This window comes from Ursus americanus, chromosome 26 (genome assembly GCF_024610735.1).
Source record: "Ursus americanus isolate L20-20 chromosome 26, mUrsAme1.1.p, whole genome shotgun sequence".
Lineage (NCBI taxonomy): Eukaryota > Metazoa > Chordata > Mammalia > Carnivora > Ursidae > Ursus > Ursus americanus.
In genome coordinates this window covers 6,078,889-6,096,012 of record NC_142152.1, presented here as the reverse complement: position 1 = coordinate 6,096,012, position 17,124 = coordinate 6,078,889, and the positions used below count along the sequence as shown (strand labels likewise).

The 17,124-nt window shown below is 42.6% G+C and overlaps 1 protein-coding gene across 3 annotated transcripts in view; it reads left to right on the top strand.

Moving 5' to 3' along the window:
• The window catches only part of GNG2 (G protein subunit gamma 2), a 117,228-nt gene that overhangs the window by 76,802 nt on the left and 23,302 nt on the right, over positions 1 to 17,124 (top strand). For all 3 annotated transcript variants that reach the window (XM_087855973.1, XM_045810372.2, XM_045810373.2), the window contains one exon: positions 14,023 to 14,138. In XM_087855973.1, coding sequence (XP_087712099.1) covers positions 14,052 to 14,138 — 87 coding nt within the window. In that variant the 5' untranslated portion in view covers positions 14,023 to 14,051. The remainder of the gene's footprint in view (positions 1 to 14,022; positions 14,139 to 17,124) is intronic.

The following is a 17,124-nucleotide window of genomic DNA, read 5'->3' as shown; positions in this document are numbered from 1 at the left end:
AAAATAGTGTGTGCAGTTTTGAGGTGGTTTCAGGCTTTCACGCACACATTTGTCAAACCCTTTCATCGGCATGCTGAAAATGGTTGAATTTTAACGTATATGAATTATATCCTGATAAACCTGACTTTAAAAAAAACTGTCTGTAAGATGGTGTCCTGGTCCCCAGGTCAGCATTTCAGACAAATCCCTTTACCTTCCAGAAATGGCAAGTAAACAGCTGTGCTGTGGAGAAGGGTCCCCTTCTTGAGTCTCTTCCCCTCCAGTCCAGGGGACTTGCAGGGTAATCAGTGTGGGCAAGAGTTGTCTGTGTCCTTACTTAGTGATAAAGTAAAAGAACGGGTTACCTGTGCCTTCACCTTTAATTTCTTACGTTTGTCCTCTACTCAGTCCCTATAATCAAAGAGATATCGGCAGGGCAATTTATTTTATGCCCTTAGAGCAGTAGTTGTAAAAACAATATTGTTTAGAAGAATAAAAAATGGTTCTGCACTACATGTCAGAGATGTATAATAGCCTTAAAAGAGGGTATCAACTGTGACAGTTGAGTAATGGGGAAACATTAAAATCACTTCATTCTCTTATGGATATGGGGGGAATGGATAAAACTTACAGTATGCATAATGGGAAAACGTCTCAGAAAGTCAGCATGGATGCAGGGCCCAGAAAATAATTATGTATATTAGTTAATATTATCTTCCCAGCATGATACTACACACCCAAAAAGTAAGCATTCCAAGTTGGGGAAAGGCACTTGAAAAATGACTGGCAAAGTTCATTTGGTTGTCTCTTGATGGTAGATTATAGGGGAGTATTGTTTTCTGAATCTGTGTTTTTCAGTTTTCCAATAATGGCTGTGTATTTCTTTTACATATTGAAATACTTTTAAGGTTACAAATTTTTTAATACTTATTTTTTAATACTTAAAAATATTTTAAAAAGTCAGCTCGAGACCAGCGTGCTCCTTGCTGTCCCTGACACTGAGCTAAGAAAAGGGAGCCAGGGCTGTGGCCTCACGCTGGGTTTCTGCCTGAGGCCCTGAGGCCGTGGTCACCGCTTGGTGGAGGTGAGGGGGGAAGGTGAGGCCAAGGCGACAAAGGAGCTTTCAGCATTCAGACTGATGTTTACACTTTCACAGTGTGCTTGTGTAACTCTGGGACTGGGAAAAGTTACTGATGATTTACATGTTGCCAAAAACAACCCGCATCAAATGCGGTTACCTGAGCTTCTGTCCCTTTCTTGGCAGTAGCCAGGAAATGAAGAGAGGGAAGAAAGTACAAGCCACAAGCTTATCTTTTGCCCCAATCATATGGGGATACTTGAAGATCAGATGAGATCAAGAGCCTGGGAGGTGCCCTTTTAAGGAAATGCTCCATAAGCCCATTTGCTACAGAACAAAAGCCACAGTTAGCAGCCTGTATCGAGGAGCCATGTTTGGCGGGCCTGCGTGGGGGGCATGGATGATTCCCTGCTCCAGGTGCTCACCCTCTGGAGTAGCAGACTACTGAAGCATCTGATTACTCATAAGACTGGGTGCTGAGGGTGCTCTATGGAGGACTTCCATTCATTTAATACGTATTTATCGAGCACCTACTGTGAACACAACAAGCTATTTGCTCTTATGATATAAAAATTCAGGAACTTCGGATGATTATAATGCACTGAAAACAGGGTGCTGTGCTAGAAGGACGGGCTAGACGGGCACTTCATTAGAGAGCGTAATCAGGAGACCTGGCGTTTGAACTGGGGGCTCAGAGGAAGACGCGGCAGCCGCGGGCACTAGCGGCCAGGGCAGTGCAGCTTGGCAGGCAGGGGAAACAGCAAGTGCGAAGAGCCTGGGGTGAAGCCTGGCTTGGCCTGTTCAACCCGTGAAGACAGACAAACAGGGCAACTTTGGAGACAGAAGGAGAGGTGTAATAAATATTTATGGGAGGAAGCCCGGACAAAATACTAATGATTAATAATAGCTGTCAGTGTGCAGGATTTTTTAAAAGGCCAGAGAAATGGCTTGGTTTCTACTAGCACAGTCTCCTGGGTTGGTATGAATTTGAGGGACCGGGGAGGTCACTGGGGTAGGTAGTTGCTGAGGAAGGGTTCTCAGAGGAAGAGAGGCTAGGGCCTGGCTGCAAGATATAGGTGCGCGTGAGGGAATGAGCGGTACACTGAAATCGTGGCTGCCTCGAGCACGGGCTGTGTTGGGAGAACAGAGAACAGGCTTTTTTGGCTGAATGTTAGGGCTGGTGATGTGGGGTGGCAGCAGGCCCTGTAGATTTTGGTGGAAAAGCTGCTGTGTGTGCACAAATGCTCTGCCGGCCTTGACACACAGGAAATAGACCCGAGGAGGAAGCAGAAGACAATTAGCCTCAGGTGCTTGGCTTGCAAGTTTATTCTGTACCCACAGGAAACCCTTACAAATGCTGTAGGTGGACGTGAGCCTTTCACTCCAGAAGATACCAGTGAAAGATAGCAGGGCCTTCTTAGAATTATTGAGGGAGCCCACAGGGTTCTCACATCCACTTCATAGATGGTTTCCGTAGAAACTTACTATGTTTAACACGTGCACATGCTTCTGAGTCACACACAGTAAGCACTTAATAAATCCTTGTTTACTAATTTTAAATCACAATGGATTTTCGAATAATCACCATCTCTTCAAGAAGTCATCAATGCAAATTAGAAATTTCAAAATTGGATGTAAAGATTTACCCACCTTCCCGGGGCACCTGGGTAGTGCAGTCGTTAAGCGTCTGCCTTCGGCTCAGGGCGTGATCCCGGTGTTCCGGGATCGAGTCCCACATCGGGCTCCTCCGCTGGGAGCCTGTTTCTTCCTCTCCCACCCCCCTGCTGTGTTCCCTCTCTCGCTGGCTGTCTCTCTGTCACATAAATAAATAAAATCTTAAAAAAAAAAAAAAAAAAGATTTACCCACCTTCCCACCTAAAAGGCCCCAGTTAATAGAGGCACAGTTGGTCGTAATCCTAGGTTTTTCCCTTTGCCTTTCTTAGTCCCTGATTCCTTTTCCATGTTCCTTTTTGTGAAGATTGGAGATTATGTATGTAATGTTTCTAGGTTACAGTGCTTAGTAGTTGCTCAATAAATGGTGGTGGTCATTTCCTGTTCGTGCCTGTTCCTTCCATAGCACTCCGTACTTTATAACATGTTGTCACAACATGAGGCGCACTGATGCAGTCCTGCAATCCAGCTGAGCTCCTGAGGCCCAGAAAGATTAAGTGATTTTCCCACTAAAAAAAAAGAAAAACAGCTAGGAATGTCAGAATGGGCCAGAATTCAGGTCTGTTGTCTCCTAGTACCTGTTTTTCTACTCGTGTACCACCTGTCAATCACATCACAGGAAATATCCCCAGACAACACGGTGTTAACAAACTTCAATGGAGGGGGACCTGTTCTTACTGGGGAGCTGCATGGAGGAGCTCAGCCAAAGGATTTCAGGCGTTATCATTTTGTGAGCCTAAGGGTCCATTTGAGCAAAGGCAAGGAAGCTCAGGCAGGCTAGTCTCCCTGAACTCCAGGGTTTGCCTAAGGCTTGAGATCCACTGAGGATTTAGAATTGAAGCAGTGTTTTTTTTAGAGAAATTAATTAACCAATAAATAATTTCCTACAAGGAGGCAGAAGGCCTCTGCCTATCAGGCCCCCCTTGCCTGCTGTTGTGGAACATTAGACATCAGTAGGTTAACAGAGCCATTTCTATGGAAACAAGCTCGTTATTTCTCTTTTGTTGGAACCCTACTGGTTCATGGTTGAGGCTTCCATTTTTTTTTTTTTTAAAGAAAATCCAATATATACCATACAAAATACGAGTCTCTTTGCCTTTGATCGAACAAAGCCCATCTAACATTTAAGAATGCCAGCTCCCGTTTGTAGATACAGCCATTTGCATTATCCAAGGCTCAGATAAAAACTAAAGCTCACGTGTCATTTGTAAGTCACAGCATGGTCTGTTCGTTCCTGCTTCATTTTACAAAATCTGTGAAACCCATGACCAGCATTTTTCAAGGGCTGTGTTTTTGTCAAGGTGGTTAAAGCAGCTAGCCAGTGATGCTCTTTCCAAGCAGAAGGCTGCATCTCACAGAGATGTTGTTTCAATAACAGCAGTTTACTGGAAAGCAGAGAGCTGTCATTTCAAATAATGGTTTCTGGCACCCAAGTAAGTCAGGGAAGCTGTGTTGTGTCTTACTCTCCACCTACACAGCATAGACGGCTCCCATGCTGATTTGAGGGAAATCAGACACAATCGTGTCTTTCTCCCATTTGGTAAGTGGCAATGTTCCAGCAAAACCACATGGAAATCATCCAGAGTAGAGTTTAAGTTGATATGTTGTTCCCTTGCTTCATGTTCTTCCCCATTGGCCCCATAGCATTTTTGTTTGGTACAACTTCTGCACCAGATCTCATTCCCATTAGCTCTCTCTGTAGCTACAAAGACTATAAAAATTGCTCTTATGTTTGTGAAACAGCCAAACATACACCACAGTCCCCAGATTAGGATCAGTCTGCTGCATCTAAAAATGTGAATTGAGAAGGGTTGGAAGAACATCTTTCCCTGGTGGGGCTTGCTTTAGAAACACCCATCTCTCTAATATTCTGACTTAATCCAAACCTTGGCTTCCTCTAGCTAGGGATGCGGTGCTTATGTCCCCGGGGTTGTGAGGATTAAACAGGAACTTGGCCCAGGGCCTGGCACATGGCAAGCCCTTGGTTTATAAGCTCATATTCATTTTTAGTACAAGTTCCTGGTCCTCTGGTAAAAGAACAGAGCTTTTGGCCTGTAAAATCAAATTCCCAGAAATGAGAAGCACTGAAAGATGGGGAGGGGAGAGAGAAGGAGGGGGAAGGTGCTGGGAAGACTCCTGTTTTATCTTGTTTACAAATCCATCCTTAGCCAGCATTGTGCGGTCTAGCTCTCTGCATTCGGGATGCTCACGAACTCCCTGCATCTCCACAGGGGAGGTTAGGTTATCTTCCTGTGCCTCCTCTCCCTTCCCCTCGCTCCCCTCCCCTCTCTGACTCTCCTCCCCATCCCCTCCCCTAGTCAAATACTAACCAGCGCCCTCTGGAGTCCAATATCGTTTTTCGTACCTTCTATCCCCAAGTGCTTCCATGCCAAAGTCTGCGTGGACATCGTTACCCTACCCCTTCCCTGACAACCTCCTCCCCATTTTCATCTCCTTTTTATTTGCCACCTGCAGCCTCCACAGGGCTGCTCAAAAATGAGCCAAGGCAAGTGAGGAAACCAGGACATTGTGACACCCAAAAGATATCTTTGTGACAGCTCCAATTGTTGAAACACAGGATTGGGAAAGAGTGAGCATGTGAAGTGGATTCCAGCCCTGACACTCTGGGGCTTTGAAAGTGTTGAGGGAGAAGCAACAAGCTTCACAAATAAATCCTCTATTGATTTAAAATATCCCCAGTGGTGGGAGAACCAAAAAGAAATTAGTGTTTGCTGATTAGTAGAGATGGAAATGTGCTATTTTGGTATTTTCAGGTCAAAGTGGCCAACTGGTAATAGGCAGAGATATCTCACAAAAAAGTACCCTGAAAGCAGGCAGGCTGTTTTTACAATTATTATTCGACTCACATTGCAGCCACAACTCAGAAATTCACTTGTGTTCTGACTGTGAAAGCCCTTCCCTGGACTCTGTCTATATACTCTCATCGATTCGATGATGGTGTTCTTACTTGCTACAGAATAAATTAGCGTAGGGATCCAAAAAACAAAAACAACAAGAAAAAATGAGTGGGCCAAAATGACCAAGCTAAACTTGTGTTGACGTCTGAACAGTGAACAAAGACATTTACCCAGGTGACTAATTGGAGAGGCTCTGAAGAGTTGTAAATTGAAATTGTTAGAAATTGGTCCTCTAATTCAAAAGTAGCTAGTAACTGCTCACCAACGATGTGGCTCACTGATGAATGAGACTAATAAAGATATCATCAAGTGCTTGGGAGACTGTAAACCTCTGATTTGTTTTCTAGACCAGGAATTGTTTGTTTTATTGCCAGTGTCACCCTAACCTGTAAATATATAAAACAAGTAAATCAAGCCCCCTTAGCACCAACTGTAAATATCAAAACACAGTCCTGAGAAACACACAGTTGTAATTAAAATGAAAAAGGCCATAACGAAGACTGGATGCTGTGCTTAAAAAACACTGTTAGAACCGGAAAAGAATGGCATCCTCCACAATTAACCTATACTCTCTGAGGCAAAGGTCTCATTATCAAAACATGTATTTATCTTTGTGCCACAGGATAAGGAGTTGTATGTTTACTCCCAAGCCTAAATGACAAGAAAATGTATGGTTTCTTAACAGAAGAGTTCCTCCTGAAAGAAATGAAAATGCTGGATGTATTTTTAGAAAAAGAAAACTCATCTAATGGTTATTATTCTATAACAAGCCTATCTCTCATGTTTGGGGTGTTTGGGGCTCCTCTCATCAGTGAAAAGAATAAAATGCCTTCTGTATTATTTTCGGGCTTGGAATTCAGGTGGGATAATTAGGACATTCTCCCAGAGTCCTACCCATCTCTCTCACACAAGCTCTATAATTGTTCTAGGACCTTGGTTGTTTGTATTCTTTTTGCTCACTGGCAGATATGACCCAGCATAATCTCATTCCACCAGCACATTGCAAGAGATGGTGCTCTCTTTTAAATAGGAAGGGACTAAATATCCATAAAGCATAATAATGCTAATGAGAATTATGGGCACTTAACACTTATTCATCCCTGGGAAGGTAATAGGGATCCTAAGACATAATATAAAAGCCAATTTACTTGAACCTTTCCTTGTGGAGTACTTTCTTTGAGCAGATTTTTCATGCATGGATCTGTGGCTATTTTTTTCAGCGTCCTTTGTCATTGAGGGGCTGAGAGCAGTATAATTCACTGTTGCTGGCACTCCACAGGGCATTAGAGTTTCTGCCTCCACTCTCTAAATGCCATTAGCACCCCTAATTATTGTTATAACCCAGGCCACCCACGCACATTTCCAAATGCTTCCTAAGGGGTGGCACTTCCCCTGGTTGAGAACCATAACCCGTGGGTCTAGTGTGGGGCTTGGAGAATAGATTGAATCCCATTTGGAATTTCCAGAGGGTAGATTGTTAGAATTTTGAAAAGAGATCTTGGCTATGGAATTCTGAAAGAATTAATCTGCAGCAGTATAGTTCTCTGATTCACATTCGGAGATGTGTAACCACCCGTTTCAGTACTTGAGAGGGGCTACCAGTTGCTGGGCTGAAGACGGCTTGCTGGACTGAACAGTGTCACTCCAGCACCACTAACCTTTGATCCTCACCCCAGCTGATTCCCAGAGATGTTTTGAGGTTCCAGAAATGAGCTCAGGAATCCAGAGTCTCCCCAGGAGAACCAGACTCTGGCTCTGTTTCCCTCTGCCCCCCTGAATTCTATAGAGTCCACAGCTGGGTGCATCTTTGAGGTGAGCCTCTGATGGTTCCGGGGCCAGGCTGGGCCCCTGCAGAGGTAAACTATGGTGTATCGCAAGGCATTCCAAAGACTAGCTGATGGGGTGAGTGGGGAGTGGTGTATAGAAATTAACCACCCTCTCTTTTTGACTAAAAGGTTTTGTTGTTTGTTTTTTAAAAGGTGTGTGTGTGTGTGTGTGTGTGTGTGTGTGTGTGTGTGTGTGTGTGTTTTAAAGCTTTGTCTACGTGATCTTTTCAGGAGAATTTTACTTTTTCTTTTAGCTATTTCAGTGGTTGGTATATTCAAACCATTTCCTTCCCTCTTAAAATAATGTCTGCCCAGTTTCTGTCAGATGTAAAATGAAACAGGAACATCAGCAAAGGATATCTGATATGCATCTATGCTTCTGCCTAAACACCTAACAGGACTCTGTCAACACCTTCTCTTGGCCCCATATGCTCACAAGGCGCAACGCCCTTTTCTCAACAGTACTTCTCATTGGGTGCGATCGCTCTCGGCTCAGGTAGGGACAAAAGACAAAAGTTTTGTCTCCCCCATTAGGAATCTGTGATGTAGCACTTATATCCACTAACAATGAACAATCTGGAAAGGATATTAAGGAAACAATTCCATTTGACAATTGTGTCAAAAATAATAAAATATTTAGGAACTTAGAATAGAATTAACTTAGGACTAGAGAGCCCAGAAATAAACCCTCACATAAACAGTTAAATGATTTTCAACAAGAGTGACAAGACCATTCAACTTGGGAAAGACAATCTTTCCGACAAATGGTGCTGGGAAAACTAGATATCCACACGCAAAAGAATGAAGTTGAACCCTTATCGAACACCATATACAAAAATTAACTCAAAGTGCATCAAAGACCTAAACGTAAGAGCTAAAACTATAAAACTCTCAGAAGGAAACATAGGGCAGAAATTTCACAACATTGGATTTGGCAATGATTTCTTGGTTATGACACCAGAGGCACAGGCAACAAAAGAAAATTGGACTTCATGCAAATTAAAAACTCTTGTGCATCAAAGCACACTATTAACAGAGTGAAAGGCAATCTATGGAAGAGAGAAAATGTTTCCAAACCCCATATATCTGAGAAGAGATTAATATCCAGAGTATAGAGAAAGCTAAAACTCAACAACAAAAAACATGATTCAAAAAAAATAGGCAAAGGCGGGGGGCGCCTGGCTGGCCCAGTTGGTGGAGCGTGCTACTCTTGATCTCAGGGTTGTGGGTTTGAGCCCCACATTGGGTGTGGAGATGACTTAATAATAATAAAATATTTTTTTAAATGGGCAAAGGACCTGAATAGGTATTTCTCCAAAGGAGATATACAAATGGTCGATAAATACATGAAAAGGTGCTCAACATCACTAATCATTAGGGAACGCAAATCAAAACCACAATGAGATACCACCTCACACCCATTAAGATGACTGCTACCAAACAAAACAAAACAAAACAAAACAAAAATGGAAAATAGTGTCGGGAAGATGAGAAATTAGATCCCTTGTGCACTTTGGTGGGAATGTAAAACGGCATAGCTGCTACTAAGGATGGCTGTTCCTCAGAAAGTTAAAAATAGGTTTACCATATGAGCCAGCAATTCCACTTCTAGGTGTACACCCAAAAGAATTGAAAGTAGGGTCTTGAAGAGATATTTGTACACCCATGTTCCTAGGAGTATTATTCACAGTAGCTAAAACATGGAAGCAATGGAAGTGCCTCTCAACAGATGAATGGATAAGCAATACATGGAGTGGAATATTATTCAGCCTTAAAAAGGAAGGAGATTCTAACACACGCTACAGCATAGACGAACCTTGAGGACATTACACTCAGTAAAATAAGCCAATCATAAAAAGAGAAATACTGTATGATTCCACTTCTACGAGATGCCTAGAGTAGCCAAAATCATAGAAAGTAGAAGGTGGTTTCTAGGGCTGAGACGAGGAAAGAGTGGGACTAACATTTATTAGATACAGAGTTTCAGTTTTATAAGATGAAAAGCGTTCTGAGTATGTGCACGTGGGTGTGCATGTATGTGATGCATTGTCCAAATACCTCAAGCTTAAAAGACAGGCTAATCTTTTCTTATTTACCATAGCCACTTTTTAGGAAAACACATATCTCTTTGGAACACTGGTCTAGGAATCTATAGCACTTTCAGTCTTCCGGAGGAGGATTTTATGGGAAAGCAGCTGGATGTGAAGAAGAAGAAGATCCACAAAGTGATTCTGAAAGTTTGGGTAGCACAGTCGGTTAGGTGTCCTGCTCTTGGTTTTGGCTCAGGTCATGATCTCAGGTCCTGGGATTGAGCCCCGAGTCGGGCTCTGTGCTCAGCATGGAGTCTGAGATTCTCTTTTCTTCTCCCTCTGCCCCTCCTGCTCATGCTTGTGCACTCACTCTCTCTCTTGCCCTCTCTCTTTCTCAAATAAAGAAATAAATCTTTTAAAAAATAAATAAATAAGACACTAGATTTTTTAAAATTTAAATTCAATTAATTAACATAAAGTGTATTATTAGTTTCAGAGGCAGAGTTCAGTGATTCATCACTTATATAACACCCAGTGCTCATTACATCACATGCCCTCCTTAATGTCCATCACCCAGTTACCCCATCCCCCCACCCTCTCCCTTCCAGCAACCCTCAGTTTGTTTCCTATGATTAGGAGTTTCTTATTATGGTTTGTCTCCCTCTCTGGTTTCATCTTGTTTAATTTTTTCCTGTCTTCCCCTATGATCCTCTGTTTTGTTCCTTAAATTCCACATATCAGTGACATCATATGATAATTGTCTTTCTCTGATCGACTTATTTCGCTTAGCATAATACCCTCTAGTTCCATCCACGCATTGCAAATGGCAAGATTTCATTTTTCTTTTTTGATGGCTGAGTAGTCTTCCATGGTACATATATACCACATCTTCATCCATTCATCTGTCAATGGACATCTGGGCTCTTTCTATCGTGTGGCTACTGTGGACATTGCTGCTATAAACATCAGGGTGCAGGTGCCCCTTCGGCTCACCACATTTGTGGCTTTGGGGTAAATCCCTAGTAGGTGACACCAGATTCTTTTGAGCCATATAGTAAAACTAGAACATTGAGGATGTAGCTTCCTAAAACTAAAACCAAAGACTGTGTTTACTTTTTCTGCTCAGTCCATTTCAGTTTCAAATGTTTTCTCTCCCCAGCATTTCTAGACTTACATCCTGCCCCTCTCCTCTTCTTTTTCCATCTCAGCCCCCATCTCCCCACTTCTCTTTTCTGCCTGTGCAGAGGTCTTCTTCCATGGTAGGTAGAATGAAGTCCCCCAAAGATCTCCATGTCTCTCTTCCTGGAACATGTGTCTCTGTTATGTTACATGGCAAAGGGCAATTAAGGTTACAGATGGAATTAAGGTTGCTAGTCAGCTGACCTACAGATAAGGAGATTGTCCTGGGTTATGGGGAGGGGGGGAGTAGAGTTGCAAGGTTCTTAAAAGGGGAAAAAAGGGAGCAGAGTCAGAGGGGGTATGACAACAGAAGACGTCAGAGTGATGTGATGTAAGAATAACTCAGCTCACCTTTGCTGGCTTTGAAAATGAGGAATAGGGCCAAGATCCAAGGAATGCCAGTAGCCCCCAGAAGCTAGGGAGAGGCAAGGAAACAGATTTTCCCTTACAGACCCCAGAAGGAATACAGCCCTGCTGGCACCTTCATTTTAGCCCAGTGAGACCTATTTCAGACTTCTGACCTCCAGAACTGTAAGATAATAAATTTCTATTGTTTATGCTCCTGCATTTGTAGTAATATGATATGGTAGCAATAGAAAACTCATACACTTTCTATCTTAGTCTCCTTGGGGCAGCCATACCTTTCCCGGGAACATGAACAGACATTAGAACATAGATTTTCCTAGATACTCAAATGAAAATAATGGGTCAATTACTCAGTTTATGGCAGATCTGTCGTCCAGTGGCAGAAATACTCTGACTCATGGTGGTGTAAACAAAGTAGGTACTTAATTTCTCCTCACAGAGCTGATAGCCAGTTCACAGCTGCCAGGGGGCTCTACAGTGTCAGAACACACCTGCATCCTTCCTGCTCACCCTGGAGTATAAACCTAAAGGTTCCAGGTGGAGCATTGTGGTCAACAAGACTGTCTTCCAGGCCAGTATCAGGAGGAAGGGGAGGCAAAGAGCACACCCCCCTCCTTTCAAGGGCACTTCTGCTTATACCTCATTGGTCAAAACTTGGTCATATAACTGTACCGACCTGCAAGGGAGGCTAAAGAATGTGTATTTCAGTAAAGTATGCCCAGCTAAAATTCAGAGTTCTTGTGGTCTTTGTTAAAAAGAAAAAAAAAAACATTGTTATTACTAATGAAGAGGAGGAGAAGTGGTATTTGGAGGCAAGCTATGGTTTCTGACATAGGTGTGATCTGGTTTAGATTCAAGGGCAGATGAATAGCTGGGCAGACGCCCAGAGCTCCCTCAGGCCCAATGAGGATTCGGTAATTCTGTGATAATCTGTATTCTAGTGCGATAAATTCTAGTTTGGAAGAAATGTGACGTTCACAGAACAGTGTCCAGGGTCTTGTAGATCATGACTACTTCCAACTCTGGATGAATGAAAGCGTTAGGCTACCCTTCTGGGTAAGTCAAGATTCCATCTTGGTCCTGTGACGTTTTGCAAGGGGGTTAGATTTTTGTTCAATTTGGGGACATATAATTTCCCTGTGGGGCTGAGATGATTGGGTCCCTAATTATGCTGATGAAATCATAGTTGTTAAAGCCTCTTCTTGTTTTTTTTGTTTTTACATAAAGATCCCTCCACTGATCTTCAAGCATATGAAAGTAGAGCTCAGAGATCTTTGTGGCTTCAAAATCCCTTCAGCCTTCCTTTCCATTTTATTGTCTCTGATGCCTTTGAAAATAAGTTGAGGGAACAGTTAATTATCTTCCAATTATACTGTAAATGCTGTTGGGGTGGCTGATTTTGCAGTATTTGTTATAAAATAACACTCACTGTGAAGGGACCTCTTTGTTTACAGAGAGTTACACATAATTTCTTCTTTTGTCTTGAAGAACAAGATATAAGAACCAAAGAAGATAACTTACATATTTATGCTTTTTGGGTAATTAAAAATTGTTTTTTGATTTTACTGAATAAGTAACAGTCTTGTGTTGAACTTACTATGGGTTATATTTCCTTCCCCAGGTTTTCTTTGTGTCTTCTTTCCTTTTTGACATGGTAGCCTGGTTTTACTTTATCCCTGGATAAAAATATTCCCCAAAGCTAGCAGAAGTCATGGTTTTTAATATGTCTTCAGAACAAGATTCAACTGTTGACTAAAGCAAGGCTTTAATGCCTCTCATTTCTTGGGTCATGCACTCCAGCTAAATTGCTGCTCTCAGACATTGCTTCACTGTTGGGTGTCAGTGACCTCAAAGGGCGCATTTACACAGACAGTCCTGAAATAGCATATGGCACCTTGACATGGAGCGAGACCTGATCAGAATGTGAAGGAAATGGGCACCAAAAATAAAATTGGGTATTTCCGAGATGAACAACAAAAATAAATTGAGATGGTGGGTCAAGAAAGAATTAGAAGAGAAATGAAATTGGTATTGGATTTGAAGGGGGTAGGGGAAAGGATGGGGAGGAGATCTGGCAAAGCCAGAAGCAAAGAAACCACCTCATAATTTACGTAAGTACAGAATTCCACTCTCTAAACATTTGTGTTCCATTTCCGGATTTATAAAAGTAATAAGTCCGTTAGACTAAATACAGAATTCCGCTGGTGAACTCACTGATGTAATTAACAATTTAGACATGGCAGTCCTTCCCCCTTGACATTACAGGTGAAGAATTGTGAGTTAAGTAAATAGTTCTGTCTAGCCATGTTTCAAATAGAATAGAGAGAAACGGCTATTTTTTTAAAATGCTGGATAAACAACACTGAAAAGCCACACATCCTAGGCAGTGTCTCGGCAGTATGATAGACTGAGGTGGTTACAGTTAACTAGAAGGTTGGTGTTGGAGCCCATCAGGAGAACCTTGTAAACTTGGTGTCTGTAGTCCTAAAGGATTATTTAATTTCCATTCCTCTCTGCTTGCCTTTCATTCTTCATCCTCTGAGGGCACTGAAACAGTGTATCTGACAATAGTAGTACCTGAAAAATAATGACAGTTATAATGCATACTGTCACCCTTACCATTTTGAGCTCATTTCATACATTAGGATAAATTTAATGACTTACTTTCTTAATTCAGCGGCACATCTTAGTCTAACTGATTTGGTAAACATTCTTCATTGTTTTTCCCTGAAGAAGGGATGGAAGTACAGAGAGGTGTGGGGGTGGGGGTGGGGGTGGGGGGATGTTTGGTAAAGCACACCTCATCTCTTGATCTGCCTGCAGTCAGACTCAGTGCTGGATTGGGGATGTAGAGGGCTGGGAGAAGCAGGCCAGACCGCAGCCACTCTTTCGAAGTTCCCCCATGATGATGAGCCTGCACGTTTGGCAGCTCCTGTATTCCCTGATGCATTCTTTCTTCCTGTGTTCTTTCCTAGTGTATCTGAAAAACCCACCCAGCATTCCAATGGCCAGCAACAACACCGCCAGCATAGCACAAGCCAGGAAGCTGGTAGAGCAGCTGAAGATGGAAGCCAACATCGATAGGATAAAGGTGAGGACCACATAACCCACACAGACCCTCCAGCCTTGATTATAAGGAGCGTGATTTGCAGCGATCTGTCACTTGACTCCCCTTCTCTAGAGAGTAATGAAAGCAGCAAGGGCAGGAGAGACGCTTAATAATTGGGCAAAAAGTTCATTTTTCTAATGTATCTTTGCCTTCTCCAGATTTCTGCAGAATAGAATGACAGCATAAATTAAAACTGGTTTTCCACGTAGAATTCAAAACAAAACAATAACAGCAAAACAGACAAATGAAAAACAAGCTCATGGTTGAATTCTAGCCAAGGAAATTGGAGAACACACAAAACTTACCAGGTCACCAGCTGACCTCCCTGACTCTGTAGAGACTGTCTTTTCATTTGGGTTTTAGTTTTTCTGTCTTGGTTTAGGTTCTAAGTTTAAGTGTCTATCCATCATGATTAATCTTTCTCTTCACCACTGCAGGTTGTAATTATCTTTTTAATAATTTATTGGATTTTTTTTCCTTCAAAACACAAAAATCACACATGGTCTCCCTAAGAAGTCAAACAGCATAGTGGGTTAATGAAAGTATTTTATCAAATGGAACTCAGAAACATATCTCATTTTATTAAAATAAAGCTAGAACATTCATCCAAATGCCAAATTCTTTTTAAAACTAGAATATTTTTCCTGTTTTCTCCATACCAGAGTTAGCAACCTGAACAACCCACCCAAGCTTTGGAGTATCTTCTAGAGCAAAGGTCAATAAATTAAGGCTCATGAGCCAGATCAAGGTTTTATTAGAACATAGCCATTCATGTGCATATGGTCTATGGCTACTTTCTCACTACAGCAGCAGAGCAGAGTCCTTGCAAGAGAGACCATGTGGCCTACAAAACATAAAATATTTACTCTCTGGCCTTTTACAGAAAACTTTGCTCACCCCCAGTCTAGAACAGTGGTTCTCTGCCCACCTGTACATTCAGATTACCCAGGGAACTCTGGAAAGATCAATTCCAAAACCACACTCTAGGCCAATTAAATTAGAGTCTCTTGGGGTATGATTCAGGCATCAGGTTTGGTTTATTGCGTTTTGTTTTTCATTATCAGTTAGTTTCAATGTATAGCCAAGGTAAGGAACCTAGGGGAGGGGCACCTGGGTGGCTCAGTGGGTTAACTGTCTGCCTTTGGCTCAGGTCATGATCCCAGCACCCTGGAATCAAGTCTTGAGTCGGGCTCCCTGCTCATCAGTTAGTCTGCTTCTCCCTCTCTCTCTCTCCCTCTGCTCCTCCCACCTGTTCATGCTCGCTCGGTCTCTCTCTCAAATAAATAAATAAAATCGTAAAAAAAAAAAAAAAAAGAAAGAACCTAGGGGAAAAGATTTGCTCCTCCTCCTCCTTCTTTTTCTTTTTTAATTTAAGTAGGCTCTACATCTGATGTGGGGCTTGAACTCATGACCCTGAGGTCAAGAGTCATGTGCTCTACTGAGCCAGCCAGGCACCTGGGGTTTGCTCCTTCTAACTCCCATCAGATATGGGCTAGAGAGTGAAGGGAAAGATGATCTTCCTTCATAAATAAGCTGTGCAAATATCCGTGGGCATCTATCTGTCCTCATCTTTTTTGAGTTCTGATAGTGGGGCCGTGTAAACAGCTTCTCTTCTTTCAACAGCTTTAACTCTTCTTATTCATGAATGAGATAAATACAGGGTCCTCACCATCTGCCTTGCTCCTTTGCAGCACCTTCCTCTTCTCCTCTTTGCCTCTTCTTTTTCACTCCCTTGCTGAAAAAGTACAGTGCAGAAGGTGGGCACAGAACGTGCTGCAAGAAGTGAGGTGGCTCAAGGACCGTGGCATCAAAAAGTGTCATTTAGTGCTTCTTTGGGAGAGGTGGGGAGAGAGGAAGCTTCTGCCCATGGACCTTCTGGAAAATGTCACTTTGCCTTTCAGGGTGGCTCAACTAAGATGAAAGTATTTGTGAAGCACTGTTGTGGTTGGCATTTTCTGTTACTCCTCAGCATCCTCAGATCTGGCTCCTGAAGGAGGATGTGATGGTGTTGGAGGTGATGAAAAGCTGGCAGTGGGAGGAAGAGGACAGAAATAGGCCTTTTCAGCCATAAGTCAGACCTCCATCCTGCCTCACCTGAATTACTGACTGTAGGGGGCTCCTAGTTGATCCCTGAAATCCATCTCAACCCTTCTCCATCCCTGCCATCAATTACCCTCCACAGTGCTACCAAAGAAAATCTTCTCTAAGAAAATCTCATTATGTTCCTCTCCCACAGAAAATCTTTTCATGCTTCCCATCACCTGTAAAATAAAATTCAAACTCTTTAGCAGAGTATGCAAGGTCCTTCTGGCCTCTGCCCCTCTTCTTAGCTTTGTCCCCTTCTTTTTGCCCACCTGCCATACTGAGCCACTTCTGATGCCCTTGATGAAAATTTCAAATGCCTGGAACATACGCCTCCTCTCCATCCTGCTTTAAACTCTGGCGACTCTGTGAAGACTCAGATCAATCATTACATCCTTTGAGAAGCTTTCCCAGACCCTCATCATTAGGTTGGATTTTTACCAATTTTCAGTTGTTCATTTAGTCTTTTATCCAATACATATTTTATTGACAACTTTTTAAATGGCGAGACCTTGTTAGGTCCTAGAGGTACGGAGATGGAGAAAGATGAAGACATGGCTCTTGCCCTCAAGGATCTCCTAGTCTAGGAGGGGGTTACAAAAAATATGAGCAAGACCTATCACTGACATAAATAAGATATCCAAGAAGCATAATCACCAGATATCACCAGAAGAAGGCAGCACCACACCCTGAGTCCCGTCGTATACTACTTCTGAAGACACCAAAGGCATCACCACTGTAAGAGAGAAGGCGTTCATTGAACAAACAGCGCTAGGTGGTGATCTTCCTAGGCGATCTTCACATCCAAGTCTCTGGACCCTTGCTATGTCGTGAGACCTCATGTTGTTGGCAATACCGCAGCAGCGTGTCATTCAGCATTTGTCCT